The sequence below is a fragment of the Rhinoderma darwinii genome, chromosome 8, assembly GCF_050947455.1.
Source record: "Rhinoderma darwinii isolate aRhiDar2 chromosome 8, aRhiDar2.hap1, whole genome shotgun sequence".
In the NCBI taxonomy this organism is placed as follows: Eukaryota; Metazoa; Chordata; class Amphibia; order Anura; family Rhinodermatidae; genus Rhinoderma; species Rhinoderma darwinii.
In genome coordinates, this window is record NC_134694.1 from 61,882,442 (window position 1) to 61,899,639 (window position 17,198).

The 17,198-nt window shown below is 44.0% G+C and overlaps 1 protein-coding gene across 1 annotated transcript in view; it reads right to left on the bottom strand.

Annotated features, from left to right (window-relative positions):
• Nucleotides 1-17,198, bottom strand: part of LOC142658684 (phosphatidylinositol 3,4,5-trisphosphate 5-phosphatase 2A-like) — a 155,877-nt gene that overhangs the window by 117,772 nt on the left and 20,907 nt on the right. Inside the window, exon 3 of the mRNA XM_075834286.1 lies at nt 13,497-13,560. Within this exon, the coding sequence (XP_075690401.1) occupies nt 13,497-13,560 (64 nt within the window). The remainder of the gene's footprint in view (nt 1-13,496; nt 13,561-17,198) is intronic.

Sequence of the window (17,198 nt, forward strand, 5' to 3'; positions counted from 1 at the left end):
ATCTCTGCCGCATGTGACTGCAGCCTCAGGGCCCATTACTGTGTCAGAGCCTGGGGAAACAGGATAATCCTCCGGTGCTTTGGTGGGCCTGTATAACTCTGGCCAAAAGGTGTATTTCCGAGATAGGCAAAACTAGCCAAAATGAGGGGATATTCTATAAAACAATAAAAAAAAAATGGTTGGAATGGCTACTTTATTCCCTTGCTCCTGCATCCTTTCAGCTCTGAAGCGGCTCACAACGACTAACTCCTGCTAAAAAAAATCTCATTATCTGTATACACTGCCTGCATATGGGGATCACCCCTCCAGGATTTGTCTTTGCAGGCGGCTGGTTAGGCCCTCATCCCCATCTGGAGCCATTCTACCGCTGAGCAGCTTCACCGGCCTGCATCCCTTCCCTGGCGTATACCGGCATCGTTGGTGGAGTGAACTAGGCCGTTCTCATCCGCCCGCAGCTTATCCACCAGTTGCAGCCTACCATGCCATTGCATCCCCGTGCTCAATTTCCAGAGCGCTACACGGATGGCATTTCCAGTCTCAGACGACTTCAAGCTCCCGCCTCCTGGATGCTGTATCCCCTTTGGGAACTCCCGTACAATACTCAGGGAGCAGTATCCTCACCTATCGGGCTGCCCACGACTCAGGAACTTTGAGTACTATCAGGGTGTAATTCTGAGAACGGGCCACCCTGACTCTATGTGAGGTTTGGCTGGCTACATATCACTAAGCATTGCCACCTCTCTGGGCTCCTTACAGACACGGTGACCGGCTGGGACCCTTGGTGTGTACAGCTCTGCCTCAGCACTATCTAGTTACCTCTGGCTGTTGCCTGCCATTAGTACCCATTACACATCCCCATAATGTTGGAAGAATTACCTTGTTCTGGCTGCCTATGAGACTTTAAACTGGTTCTGTGCTGTTTGGGGTCTGCTTGTATTTTCTATCACTAACCCGCCATACTCCCAATACTTGCGGCTCCAGTAGAAATATCTGGGCTTGTGTGTGGCTCTGGGATCGCCTCCCTAGTGGGTGGAATTCATTGGACTACAAAAATTGAAGCATGGTTAAGAGAAGGGGCAAATCTGCGGGCCCTAGAAAATTGATTGCCACTATGGAATCTCCACCTGATGGTCCTGCTGATGCAGATCTGGAAGGCTCGGCAGCGCCAGCCTTGTCACCAATCTCTAATGCTCGTTAGGGTGCTCCAATGTCTCTTTCTACTTCGCCTGGTGGAATTTTATCTTCTCTGGATAATAGAGAACGATCTAAACGTTCCTGGAAAACCTCACACTTAGCGTCTCCGATGAGTAAGGGCCCTGCCAATAAAAGGTCGGTTATCTCAACACCCGGGATGCACTGGATGCCACAAATGATTTGGAAAGTTATAACTTGGAATGCTTCCCAAACTCCTCCGCACCCATAACGGAAGACACTCTTAAAACCATGCTGGTTATTCTGCAAAACAACATTTCGAAGCGGGTCTCTACTCTAGCTACTAACCTTCAAGTAAACATTGATGGTTTAGGGTCTAGAACAGATAATCTGGAGCATAAGATGACAGAGTTCTCCACTGATCATAACGAATTAGTGGATGCCCATAATGCTCTAGAGGATGAAGTACAATGGCTAAAAGCTAAAGTGGCGGATGGGGAGGACAGATCCAGACAGAACAATATTAAAGTGAGAGGAGTTCCAGAAGAGGTTGCTGTGCATGATATAGACGGTTATTTATTTAAAACCCTATTGCCTTCCCTGTATGGTCTTGATCTTACATTAGATCATTCCCATCGTCTTCCTAAGCCTAAGTCGGTTCCGGATAAAGTGCCGAGAGATATGCTGGTCAGAGTCCATTTCTTCCTAGTCAAAGAACACCTGATGTTTAAAGCCCGCAAATGGGGTCGTCTTCCGTATCCATATGGTGAAGTGGCATTGTTTCCAGATCTCTCAGCGGCGACGTTGCAGGCCCGCCGGCAGTTTTCTTCGATCATTCAAGCCCTGTGAGAAGCTCACATTAAATATAAATCGGGCTTCCCAGTGAAAATTATGATATCGAGGAATGGTGCCACAACATTGATTCATTCGATTACTGACGGAGTTTTGCTCCTGGAGAAGTGGAACATATCTTCGCAACATTCGTCATCCCTTACTTGCAAGGCTCCCGCATCTTCTAGGCTGACTGGGGATTGGTCCACTACAGGCTCTTCAAGAGGCAGCGCTTGATCCCCTGAACGCTTCAGCAGGATTACTCTAAGGGTATGTGCACACGAGAAGTGGCTTTTACGTCTGAAAAGACAGACTGTTTTCAGGAGAAAACAGCTGCGTCGTTTCAGATATAAAAGCTCCTCCTCGCATTATGCGAGGCATCTTTGATGCTCGTAAATCTTGAGCTGCTCTTCATTGACTTCAATGAAGAACGGCTCAAATTACGTTGCAAAGAAGTGTCCTGCACTTCTTTGCCGAGGCAGTAATTTTACGGGTCGTCGTTTGACAGCTGTCAAACGACGACGCGTAAATGACAGGTCGTCGGCACAGTACGTCGGCAAACCCATTCAAATGAATGGGCAGATGTTTGCCGACGTATTGTAGCCCTATTTTCAGACGTAAAACGAGGCATAATACGCCTCGTTTACGTCTGAAAATAGGTCGTGTGAACCCAGCCTAACTCCTCATGTTGCTGAGCATAAGGATTACATAGTATCCTTTTTCTGTTCCCCCCACCCCTTTCCCGATTTTCAGTGCTTTAGAGCACTAGGACTGCACTTGATGTTCTACTTTCTGGGTAGTATTGTTGCTTTATATTATTGTTATTTAATATTCTGTCACCTTTTTTTCGCTCTCTGCAGGATTGTGTATTATCAGCTAACCTATACACTTATGTATGCTTCTCAATGATGTGCATCGTTTATACCTGGATTATGTGCTGGTATCTCCAGGCGTTCACACAGATGTGCTAAATTTGCCCTGATGTTGATTAAAATTTCTTCCATCAATGCTCATGGGCATAATAGCCCGTTCAAGCGTAGTTCGCTTTGGGGAGAGGCCCACTCTCATTTGGAATTTTTGTTCAGGAGACTCAATTTCACAAAGTTAAAAGTCCCTTCTGTACTCATAAGGCATTCCCACATATTTTTGTATTTTCAGCGCCTGCCAAAAGGAAAGGGGTTCTGATAGCCATCAAGAACTCTATGGCTTTTATACTTCAGAAGGTGAAGACAGATCCTGCGGGACGTTTCCTCATTCTGGTATGCACTAAAAAATATATTGTACAAGTTGGTTAATGCTTATTTTCCTAATCGTAGACCAGGGAGCTATTTCTCTAAATTATCACGGAAACTTCAGGAGGTACGCCAGGGACGCCTTATTGTCAGAGGTGACTTTAACGCAGTACTGGATAGAGTCTTGGACTCTACGACTGCAAGCAGACATAACGATTGTCTTTCTCAGAAGGTCTTAGACGAGGACATTTTTGACGTGTGGAGATGCCAGCAAACGGTACTGAATGTGACTACACATTATTTTCTTCACCGAGACAGTCTTATTCTCGTATTGACTCCTTTTTAACTGATAGAAATGTTCTCTCGCTTTCTAAATCGTCTACAATAGGGGTCATTACGTGGTCTGACCACGCTCCGGTGTCCACAGTAATCTCAGATCGATTTCGTGTCCCTCTTCCATCCCAATGGTGACCTAATGACTTTATTTTATCCCATCCTGACTTTCACACAGGACTTAAAGATGCCCTTGTTTCATACTTTCAAATTAATTCTCTGTTTCCAATCCACACTCTTTCTGGAAAGCTCATAAGGCGTTCATGCGGGGTATCCCCATTTAAGCGGAAGCACAGGCCAAACGCGCCAGAGAGTAGGAAGTGACTGAATGTTAGCAAAAATTTCTCAACGTGAATCCTTAAACAAACTTGCTCCCTCGGTTGATTGTTCACAGAACATCCGAAAGTTGCGACTACACTTGCAAACCCTGTTGATATCCAAATTTGACTATGTTCTGAAAAGTAGTAATTAAACACCTATGTTCACAATAATAGGACGGGAGCTCTTCTGGCCCGCAAACTTAAACTTATCATAAACGCCCCCAGGATAACCTATTTAAACGGGATAGAGGGGAAAAATGTATAGACCCAAGGCAAATAGCGGAAAGATTCCGCATTTATTACGAATCCCTGCACAACTTGTAACATCCATGGCCGCGGACCATCGGGATTACTCACCCCTCGAAGGCCGCAGCCATGGTCTGGTGAGCGCTGGCCCGGATCTCCACCGCAGGAGACGCCAGCGCTCACTTCCGCTCCACTCTGCTATGTCCCATTTGGTGTGCACATGTAAAACATCAGCAATTAGCCCATGATTACCCTGGACTATAAGACGTGCCCTACCCCTTTGCTCATTGCCTGAGCGTTATTAGTATTCCCATGTTAGTCCTTGAAAATGGTCCCTTAGTGTTTACTCTGTTCCCGTGCTCTGCTACCTGTATCCTGTATCCCGTGCTGTGTTATTGTCCTGAGCCTGTTAGTGATTGGAGTTGTGTCCTACTGCACTAGTTGTCGTCCGCCACGTCTGGTGCATCCTACTGCACTTGCTGTCATTCGCCACATCTGGGGCAACCTGCTGCACCTGAAGTCATCCGCCATGTCTTGCGCAACCTGCTGCACCTGCTGTCAACCGCCAGATCTGGCGCAACCTGCTGCACCCACCTCCATCCGTGCTAAAGCCCCTGCCACTGTCTGGACTATACAGGTACCCTTGTGCGGGATTTTGTATTGATTGGGTGCTGTGTTGTTTGGCCAGCAGCCTCCCCGCTATGGCGGCGTGGCCTAGTTGGTCCACACACCCACATACCGTGACAGAACTTAACCACCACCCATCAGGAGATTGACTCCTTCCTGGCATTGATTAAGTTACCCAAAATAGAATCTAACACCCTTGACGTTTTGTCGGCCCATATTTTGACGTCAGGGGTCTCCAAGGCCATTTCCTCCCTTAAACTCTTTAATGCCCCGGGACTAGACGGGTTTATCAATAGTTACTACAAAAAGTATAGTGATATTCTCTCCCCCTACTTAACAGTGGTTTTTAATAAAGCAGCGACTGATGGATTCTTCACGGCAGAAATGCTCTCATCATTACATTGCCCAAACCTGGGAAACCCCCAGACACCCCGTCCAACTTCAGGACGATCTCCCTATTAAATTCAGAAATCAAGATCTATGCCGAGGTCCTTTCCTTTAGACTACTCCATGTCCTTCCAAATATCATTTCTCCCGATCAGGTGGGATTTGTTGTTGGTCGACAATCTCCTGACGGAACACTTCGGTTCATCAACCTGATTCAGTGTGTGGAACACCAGAGAAGGCGTTCGATAAAGTACACTTTGGATACCTCATGGACACTTTGGAGAAATTTGGCTTGGTGGGTTTTATCAAATCTGCAATATTAGCCTTGTGTTCCTCTCCATCGGCTAAGGTGTTATCCTCAGGATTTATTTCAGATCCTTTCTCAATCAGTAATGGCCCGAGGCAGGGGTGCATTTTATCTCCTATTGTATTTGCCCTTATGATGGAGCCGTTGGCCGCTTCGATTAGGGATAGTCCCAGTGTACATGGGATTCAAGTGGGTCGGAATCATCACAAAATAGGATTATATGCAGACGATGTCTTACTTTCACTTACGGATCCGTTGTCGTCCTTGGGAGAAGTGGGTGCCTTGATTAAAAAGCTTGGAGCGATTTCATACTACAGGGTTAACTCGTCTAAATCCCAGGTCTTGAATATGAGAATTGATTCTCACACACAATCTATCCTCCAGTCCTGTTTCCCTGATGTGTGTAATGAGAGCAGCATTCAATACTTGGGAATTAAATTGTCATCCCCTAGTACTTTGTTAGTCTCTCACAATTATTCATCTCTGATCCCGAAAGTCTCCCGTTTGCTTGATAATCTTTCTTCCTCCTTTGTATCGTGGGCCGGGAAGATTGCCATAATTAAAATGTTCATACTACCAATAATCCTATACCGTGACAATACCACTACCCAATTCCTTTCTACTGAAATTGCAGAGGCTGCTGAGGGTCCTTCGTATGGGGTGGGAGACAGCCTAGGGTGCATGTTTCTACGATGCAGGGGCGTTGCTAGGGTCTTAAATGATCAGGGGCCCAAGCCCCAAGACATATATTTACCCCCTCCCCCCAGAAAAAAATTGTTTTTTTACATATGTATCAGAGATAGCATATCTATAAGACTAAGGCTCCTATAGCTACACCGCTGGGTAGAATTGGATGTATTCTTTCAGCATACAGTATCATACATGATAGGCTTAGATACAGGGCACCAGCAGACAGTATCACACATGATAGGCTTAGATACATGGCCCCAGCAGACAGTATCACAGATGATAGACTTAGGTCTCATTCAGAATCTCTTCCATGTGCTGTGCGTTGAAATAACGCACAGTACACGGACCCGTTGATTTCAATGGGGCTATTCACACATGCGTGAGTTTTCACACAGCGAGTGTCCATTGCGTAAAACTCACTGCATGTCCTATATTAGTGCGTTTTGACTCACCTAGTCGCTCATTAAAGTCAATGGGTTCGTGAAAACCATGGACATGATAGACTTAGATACAGGGCCCCTCCAGTCGGTATCACACATGATAGACTTACATACAGGGCCCCAGCAGTAAGTATCCTTGTACTAACATATGTTCATCCCCCAAAAAAATGTGTGTGCTTGTATGTGTGTGTGTATGTATATATATATATATATATATATATGTGCCAGCAAGTAGTCCAGATCCAAAGACTATATCAATATCCCAAAGAAATAAATCTTGCAGCACTCCGATAGAATAGATGAAAAACTGTGGTTTTTTATTCAAGCCAACATAGAAAAAGTGCGACGTTTCAGTCCAACATTATGACTTTTTTCAAGCATGGTGATACATACACAATGCAAGGTTTATAAAGCATGTGCAAAAAACAAGGCAATCAATCTCATTAGAATAATTTAAATAAATTAAAAAAATATATAAAGCATGTAGCTAAGTGTAAAATCAAAACATTCCAACATTGATACAAAAGTGTAAAGTGACATATTCAACAATTAAAATAATAATAAATATGAGAAAAAGACATAATACAGACATAATTATATGATAATCAAATATTCAAAAAGCTGTGTCGTAAATTAACCATGTAGGACCATTAACCATTTGAGACCATGGTAGGTAATTAATATATTTAAAGGGAATGTGTCGCTAGAATTTTTTTTAATTTGTTTTAGTTAAACAGTTAGTATATAAATGATTACACATTATTCTAATTTTTTTTATTTTTTCACAATTCAGGAAATATTATAAATTAGATTCTAATTTATAACATTTCCATATGCTGGTCACTAGAGAGAGCAATTCCCAAAATTGCAGCATTGGCATGTGGTAAAGCAATCTCATTGCTTTATGCTGCAAAATTGGAGAAGACACTCTCGCTCTAGTGTGCTCAAACAATCCCCCCTCCTTTATTCTGGCTAGTGCCAGGAGAAAGGAGGGGGTTGAATGTTCAAACCTCCTACACTGTGTGCCGCCATTTTTTGAGCGAATGCACAGTATAACACGAACATACACACACATCACATACACAAACATAACTTACCTGCTCCTGTCTCCGCCGCTGCCTCCACTCACTGTCCTTGCTTCTGAACATATGGACGGAAGCCGCGACCGGAAGTAGTCATCTTACTGTCCGGCCGCGGCTTCCGGTACACATGAAAAGGGCGCCGGATGTCGATCTGCCGAAGACCTTCCTTTTGGACTGTGTGGGAGCAGCGCATACGCCGTTCCCACACAGACGGCGTACACTATAGTGAATGGAACGGCTCCCGTTTGCATTCTCTATGGGGATGTATGTGCCGTATTCCATCTCTGTATGTGTCGTTAATCGGCAGCCCGCATAGAGAAGTGAAAGAAAGAAAAAAGAAAAAAGTGCAACACAAAAACACAAATAAATAAAATTTATTTTAATGACATAATAAAAGCAATAACATATAAAAAAAAAAATTTCGGGACACCTTCCCTTTAAATAGTGCTCACTGTTCACGGCGTCCATGTCCCTCAAGCGCGTACTGAGCCGGCTGACGAAAACCGGAAGTGACGAGTGTAATCAGTCACTAGGATACCTAGTGCTGGTACGCAAGTGTCACCAACCCTCAGCACGCATGCGCCGAGTGGACGAGAGCTGAAAGCGGCATCAACTAATCGTTGCCAGGCTACAAGCAACGAGAAATACTTCATTAGTGTTTACGAACTTAGTATATATAGATTGCGAACAAGCACAATCTAATTGAACCCCCATAGGATAGAAGAATAAAATAAAAAGGCCCTAATACGAGTATGTATAATATATATATGTATATATAAATTCAAGAATGCCCTGGATCCGTATCAAAGAAGGTAAATAAACCTATAAAAATTAATGAATGTAAAAGTGAAAAGCAGCAAAAGACCAAAAGAATATAATCTAAATACATTAAGTTAATATTTACGGAGAACCATTTTTTAAATTTTTTAAAGATAAGTATCATAATGATATATAGGTGGACATAAACAGGAGTTCACACGAGGGGGAGGATTCAAGGCCACTGTTATATGACCAATGACACCCAACACCAAGGTTGGTGAGACTACCATATCACACTCCCGTGTGTACCGTCGCCCACTACAACCAACACTCATGTATCGAACCCCACTGGATGATTCCACAGCAGTATGTAAGCACACAGGTTTATACAATAATATTGGAATTTTACTGCAGCTCAATCTCACTCAATAAATAATACAATCTCGAGAATAAATATAAAAATACTCTGTAAAGTATCTGCCAGACACAGCTTCTGTGTCGACGCCCGTGGTTAGTCAGTCTGCACCTGCTCCTAAGTCTGATAGAGTGACTCCTTCTTCCACCACTCAGGCTGGGAGGCTGAGGAGTGAGAGGGCCTATCACAGCCTGGCCAGACGGAGCTAGCTCCCGCCCTCGTACACTCCTGGTTTGACTCGGCTCGTTCACTACTCTTGTGCTCACGGTGTTGCCGTGGGCATTTGCCCCTTTTCCCTTAGCTTCTTTGTACCCTTGTCTGTCTGTCTGTCGTGCACATAGTGAGAGTAGGGACCGTCGCCCAGTTGTACGCCGTCGCCTAGGACGGGCCGTTGCAAGTAGGCAGGGACTGAGTGGCGGGTAGATTAGGGCTCACCTGTCTGTCTCCCTACCCCGTCTTTACATAATCACAGGCCCATATACCTTTTCTACCCTGGTCCCTGACACTGCTATGGACCCCCTTGAGACCCTGGCTCAGCAAATGCAGGGCCTCTCCCTACAGGACCAAGCCCTGGCAGGCAGGGACTGAGTGGCGGGTAGATTAGGGCTCACCTGTCTGTCTCCCTACCCCGTCTTTACATACTCGTCACAGGACATAGTGAAATAAGGTAAGTATAGCCTCCATCTTCTATTTCATAAGGGTCGATTTTCATAAGGGTCGAATTGATCGTAAATGGTCTGTAGTGGTCCTTCATTCACCATATGATCTAAAGAAATAAGAGGGATATCATAAGAAATGTGCAAACGTGGACGTATCACATAACATATACATATAAGAGGAGGACATCGCTAGAAGAAAGAAAGAGACCCAAAAGGGCGAAGTCAGAGAGTAGCTCTTGCCACATTCAACTCCACATTGAGACCATTAGGTCTCAATGAGTCGAGTAAAAAAATCCACTTCAATTCACATTTATGTAGCAGAGTGTGTCTATTTCCACCACTGTGAGGTGGTAGAATATATTCCAAAATCATGAACTTTAAATCCTTTTCAGTATGGCCTTTTTCCAAAAAATGTTTAGCTTCCGGCAGGTCACGTTTCTTTTTCCTAATGGAATACCGATGATTATTTAATCTGGTTTTAAAGTCACAGGTCGTTTCACCCACATATAATAGATGACAGGTACACCATAAGACATAGATTACCCAATCCGAGTCGCAGGTAAAATGTTGTCTAATGTTGTATTGTTTATGTGTAAAAGGATGATTAAATGTGTTGCCCCTGTACATAAGTGGACAATTTATACATTTATAGCAAGGAAAATTACTAGGCTTCAGTGATCTGAGTAAAGTTTGTTTACCACTGGATGATGATAAATATTACATTCAGCTTAAAGGCACGGCAATGGGGTCCAATATGGCCCCCACTTATGGCAACATTTTTATGGACATGATGGAGGAGATGTTCGTCTATGTATCCCACCACTTCACTCATGTCTTGGGGGGTGGCGATACATAGATGACATTTTCCTCATCTGGACAGATACAGAAGATTCTTTGAAGTCCTTTCGTCATTTTATTAATTCAATTGATGAGAATATACAGTATACGATGTCCTTTTCAACAGATAATATTCAATTTATTGATGTTAATGTTAAGTTGGTTGATAATTCCTTGACCACAGGGTTGTACACTAAAGATACAGATCACAATACACTCTTGAGATTTGAGAGTAGCCATCCTAAGAATATGTTGCGATCATTACCATACAGTCAGATGGTAAGAATCAAGCGTATAGTTGACGATCCGATTGAACTTGATTCATCCTTGGATACGATGATTACTAATTTTTTACAGAGAGGTTACCCCAAACAGCTGCTGCTAACATATAGGAATAAGATCGATAGCATACCTAGAGAAAAATTAGTAAAAAGTGCTAAACGCACAGACAAAAAACGGATTCCTTTTATCTCCACCTATAACGATCTTAGTGGAGATATCTCAAGAATTCTAAATAAACATTGGGCAATTATTAGCAATAGCTATGACCAGATTAGTGAACTTAACAGTCCGCCATTGATGTCAAATAGACGACCACGTAGTTTACGTGATAAATTGGTCAAGTCAAGGATGAGCAAACCATCATCCAGTGGTAAACAAACTTTACTCAGATCACTGAAGCCTAGTAATTTTCCTTGCTATAAATGTATAAATTGTCCACTTATGTACAGGGGCAACACATTTAATCATCCTTTTAAACATAAACAATACAACATTAGACAACATTTTACCTGTGACTCGGATTGGGTAATCTATGTCTTATGGTGTCCCTGTCATCAATTATATGTGGGTGAAACGACCTGTGACTTTAAAACCAGATTAAATAATCACCGGTATTCCATTAGGAAAAAGAAACGTGATCTGCCGGTAGCGAAATTTTTTTGGGAAAAAGGCCATACTGAAAAGGATTTAAAGTTCATAATTTTGGAATATATTCTACCACCTCACAGTGGTGGAAATAGACACACTCTGCTACATAAATGTGAATTGAAGTGGATTTTTTTACTCGACTCATTGAGACCTAATGGTCTCAATGTGGAGTTGAATGTGGCTAGAGCTACTCTCTGACTTCGCCCTTTTGGGTCTCTTTCTTTCTTCTAGCGATGTCCTCCTCTTATATGTATATGTTATGTGATACGTCCACGTTTGCACATTTCTTATGATATCCCTCTTTTTTCTTTAGATCATATGGTGAATGAAGGACCACTACAGACCATTTACGATCAATTCGACCCTTATGAAATAGAAGATGGAAGCTATACTTACCTTATTTCACTATGTCCTGTGACGAGTATTTTTATATTTATTCTCGAGATTGTATTATTTATTGAGTGAGATTGAGCTGCAGTTTATGTCCACCTATATATCATTATGATACTTATCTTATAAAAAAAAGAAAAAATTAAAAAAATTGTTCTCCGTAAATATTAACTTAATGTATTTAGATTATATTTTTTTGGTCTTTTGCTGCTTCTCACTTTTACATTCATTAATTTTTATAGGTTTATTTACCTTCTTTGATACGGATCCAGGACATTCTTGAATTTATATATACATATATATATATTATACATACTCTTATTAGGGCCTTTTTATTTTATTCTTCTATCCTATGAGGGTTCAATTAGATTGTGCTTGTTCGCAATCTATATATACTAAGTTCGTAAACACTAATGATGTATTTCTCGTTGCTTGTAGCCTGGCAACGATTAGTTGATGCCGCTTTCAGCTCTCGTCCACTCGGCGCATGCGTGCTGAGGGTTGGTGACGCTTGCGTACCAGCATTAGGTATCCTAGTGACTGATTACACTCGTCACTTCCGGTTTTCGTCAGCCGGCTCAGTACGCGCTTGAGGGACATGGACGCCGTGAACAGTGAGCACTATTTAAATATTTAAATATATTAATTACCTACCATGGTCTCAAATGGTTAATGGTCCTACATAGTTAATTTACGACACAGCTTTTTGAATATTTGATTATCATATAATTATGTCTGTATTATGTATTTTTCTCATATTTATTATTATTTTAATTGTTGAATATGTCACTTTACACTTTTGTATCAATGTTGGAATGTTTTGATACCCTAAAAATGATTTTACACTTAGCTACATGCTTTATATATTTTTTTTCATTATTGAATTATTCTAATGAGATTGATTGCCTTGTTTTTTGCACATGCTTTATAAACCTTGGATTGTATATGTATCACCATGCTTGAAAAAAGTCATAATGTTGGACTGAAACGTTGCGCTTTTTCCATGTTGGCTTGAATAAAAAACCACAGTTTTTCATCTATTCTATCGGAGTGCTGCAAGATTTATTTCTTTGGGATATATATATATATATATATACACATATATATATATATATATATATATATATATATATATATATATATATATATATATATATGAGACAGCATATCTGTAGCACTCTGACCCTATAGCTATGGATCGGATTAGATATAGTGGCTCAGCAGACAGTATCACACATGATAGGATTAGATATAGGGCCCAGCTTGCTGACATTGTGGCTCCAGCGCTGGAGCTTTTTTGGCGTGCTTTTCACGCGTGTCGTACGCACCTATATTACTCTATGGGGCAGTGCAGACAGTCCGTGGGTTTTGCGCAGCGTGAGTGCGCTGCGTAAAACTCACGACATGTTCTATATTTCAGTGTTTTTCGCGCATCACGCACCCATTGAAGTCAATGGGTGCGTGAAAACCACGCAGGTCGCACCTAAGCACTTCCGTGCGAACTGCGTGATTCGCGCATCAGCTGTCAAACTCGGAATGTAAACAGAAAAGCACCACGTGCTTTTCTGTTTACAAACATCCAAACGGAGTGTCATAATGATGGCGGCCTGATGACACACGCAGCTGTTAAGTGCATTAAAAATGTGTGGGCTACTGGTATTTGGGAGCAGGTCTAATTTTTATTCCCAGCCCTGTACCAAAAATCTTGGATAGTGTAGCATATACAGATATTGTCAGGTAATTTTTGCTATGCTTGTTTCAGTTGATGCTTTTAGTGACAGAGCAGATACATTCTGAAGAAAGACCTGAACATATTTTATTCCATGTTTACATATGATTTCTTTTCTTTTTGCAAATACCTGAACAGAGAGTAATCCATTCTCATCTGGCAAGACCCGATAAGTGTGCACTTGCTGAAGGTACCTTAGGGTAAACAGTAAAAAAAAAAAATTGGCATTTTTCCTCTTTAGTAGCTTAGTACAGTTACAAAGCGGTAAATCCATATAAATTTGATAAAATATGTTATGTAATCATCAGTTATCATTTAAACTTGACTTTTTTTTTGTCAACTTTATTTCTGGGTACATTTTATAGTGAAATTGCACATAATTTGTCAGAATATTTCTTCACTTATTCATATTGTGTGTTATGAAGTTTGAAGTTTGTTATTTTTTCCTGAGATCTCAGATTTCTTATGGTCACTCCGGATTGGTATGTATTCACACCACATACAGGGATCATGTACCAATAGTGTCATTTACACATGATCAAGGGACTGTAGAGTGCGTACACTCCTACCGGGGGCATGTGACTTCACCCACTCCCCTTCCCCATTATTGGCCATACCCTTTACCAAACCCCCGTCCCTATAATAAAACTCGGACACTTGGGTTGGATAAATTTGGCCACAGCAGCCATTTTATTTACAAACAAACATAATGAACAACAATTTACAAATAATAATAACAATGGAAGGGGAGTTCCTGGAGTTACAAAAGTCTGTCACCAAACAGCCCACCTGCATCGTATTTTACTCCCAGCCGTCACCCTACTGGCTCAGGAGCACTGTTATACCTGCAGTTGGCTAACCTAAACCGCAACCACTCCCCGGGACACCACCCAGCAGGAGTCCAAATTGACCAGACTACCAACCATAATAAATTGGGGAGGAACCATACCCCCGATCAATCCCCACCCTCAGTAATTTACCACCAACTCCAAGGACCCTCAATCCGCCACACGAACATAGTTAGACACCTTTAAGTATGCGAGCCCCCACCCAACAAGAGGGCCCTTTTCGATTCCTTCCTGCAAGCGCAGGTCAATCCCCACGGCCATCAGGTGCACACCATAACCTAGCCAATAATTCCCCAGGCCATCCTCGAAGTCGTAATGACGCACGAAGACCCCCCCGTTTCTCACCACGAAACCCGAAACTGCCCGATTAACCTTGACCCGGGCTTTATTTAAACGCGACACCGACCTGGCATGCCGCCAAACCTTACGCGGGACAATCTCCGACCCAACCACCTTAACTCCCGGGAAACTGGAGCACAACCTGAGTAGATCATATTTAATATCCCTAATCAATTCCCAGAAAGGACGACAACCCAAATCATTACCCCCGACGTGCAAAACCAAGACATCCGGGGCCCTGTCCATCCGCGCAAACCTATGCACATCAGGCAACACCCGACTCCACATCATCCTTCTACTCCCCAGCCACCGCACAACCACCTCCTCCCGCCGAAAACCCAACTGCCGCCCGTCCGGATGAACATCAGCCCGCTCCACCCCCCCAATGAACGTACGAATGCCCGACGATCCACACCAATCGGCCTGAGGGACCTGGAAAATGAAAACCAACTGATTAAAGCAAAACTATGTACGGATGCAAGCGAAACATTGAGGAGGAGGGAAAAACGAGAGGGAGGGAAAAACGAGAGGGAGGGAGAGAGAAGAGAGGAGGGATTACGACTGAATTATCACAGAAACTGAGGGCGCACATACAGCTGAAAACGGCGGGAATCACATCGACCTATCCGCTTTACCACCTCCTCCCCCAACCCCCATGACACCGCCTCCGTCGCCGCCCCAATACGAAATGAATGGGGGGAAAAGAAAGACTCCTCCAATCCCAACTGTCGCAGACACCTACGAAAAACCCACGTAAACTGGTACCGAGACAGAAAGGACCCGTACTCGTGACACAACAACTGTCCCCTCAGTACTGGCGAAACCTCCCTGTACCCCGCAAAGCATGCGACCGGGCACATCCTGGCCCACCTGGCCGCCCCCAACACCACTCTCTTACCCCAACCCCCCTGATCCATCTTGGAACGCCGGATCCAGAACTCCGATCCGTCAACACCACATCTTCCATCCTCAACCCCCCCTTGTGCTGGGCGCCACCAGCTCCCCGACCCTCAGGGCCCCAAAAAACGCCCACGAGAACACCAATCTATACAGAGTCACCTCGAAACTAGAAAAACAAATGTCACCCAACATCCCCCACAACTGTTCCAACAACATAAAAGACACTGGGCGCCGACGGTCCGGCAACATCCTCCCCATCCTATACCCCCTCAGGGCCTGGCCGACCAAAAAACATTTTGTAATATCCCTGTACCCCCGGAGCTTAAAACCAAAAGCCAGGGCTACCACAAAATTATTAACCTTGGACACCGACCAACCCGCAATAGAGACCTGTCCCAGAAAAACCAACAACGCCACAACCCGATCGTCATCCGTCCTTACCCCATCCAGAACTGCCAGCCAACTTTCCCACTCCCGCCATGCAGAATCATAAGCAGCCAAAGTACCCGGAGCAAGCGAGGCCCGAATCAATCCTCCTGCGGCTCGTAACCCAACCCCCACAGCCACTCCGGGCAAGAGATCCCGTCCGCCTCCGCGTTCGGAGGCACCATCCGGAAACGGTCCCACTGCAAGCGAGAAAGAGAATCTGCGATGTCATTCTTGATTCCCGGCACATGAACCGCCACAACCCAAGCATTCAACGACAAGCAACGTAAAACCAAGTGTCTCAACAGCCGAACGACTGGGGGGATGAAGCCGACACATTATTAATAGCCCCCACCACCCCCAAGTTGTCACAATGGAACCGGACTTTGCTGTCCCGAAACCTCTCACTTCAAATTTCCACCGCCACTACTATGGGAAACAGCTCAAGGAAGGCAAGGTTCTTCACCAAACTCAACTCCGCCCACCGAGCCACGCACCACTGTCCCTTGTAGTAAGCCCCAAATCCCACGCCCCCCGCATCATCTGTAAACAACTCCCAATCCACGCTGTCAACCACCGGGGACATGATCAAGGACTTCCCATTATAACAATGCAAAAACTCAAACCAAACTGCCAAATCCGCCCTCAGCTCTTTAGTCAGACGAATAAAATGATGCGGGGCCGACACCCCAGCCGTTGCTCCTGACAGCCGCCTGCTAAAAATCCGGCCCATTGGGCATGATCCTACAACCAAAATTGAGCTTTCCCAACAAGGACTGCAATGCACGCAAAGAGATCTTACGCAAATGCCTAGCCCGATCCACCTCCGCCCGCAAAGCCACCAATTTATCCTCAAAGTTCCGGAGAAATCCCATCATTATCCGATCGCCCCAGCGGGTAAGATAAATGATGTATGAGCCTAAACTTATTCGGCTCCTTCTTGGGCACCACCCCCAGCGGTGACACCACTAGATCCGGTAATGGGCAACACTCAAACGGACCCACCATACGCCCCAACTCCACCTCCTTCCGCAACTTATCCCCAACTACCCCCGGATACTGCAACGCTGAATGCAAATTACGCAAGGTAAACAGCACCTTGTGTGCAGGGGCAGGGATACAGAAACCAACCCGAAAACCATCCAATAACAAACTTGCCCTGGACCTATCAGGGAATCTATTTAGAAAGGGCTCCATTTCTTCTCACCTCACCGGCGTCCGGCCCTTGACTAGCGCCCCCGGCCCCCCGTCCTTTGCCTTTATGAAAACATTTAACCGCTCCGTGAGATATCCCCCCGCAGTAGGAGCAGCTATGTTTA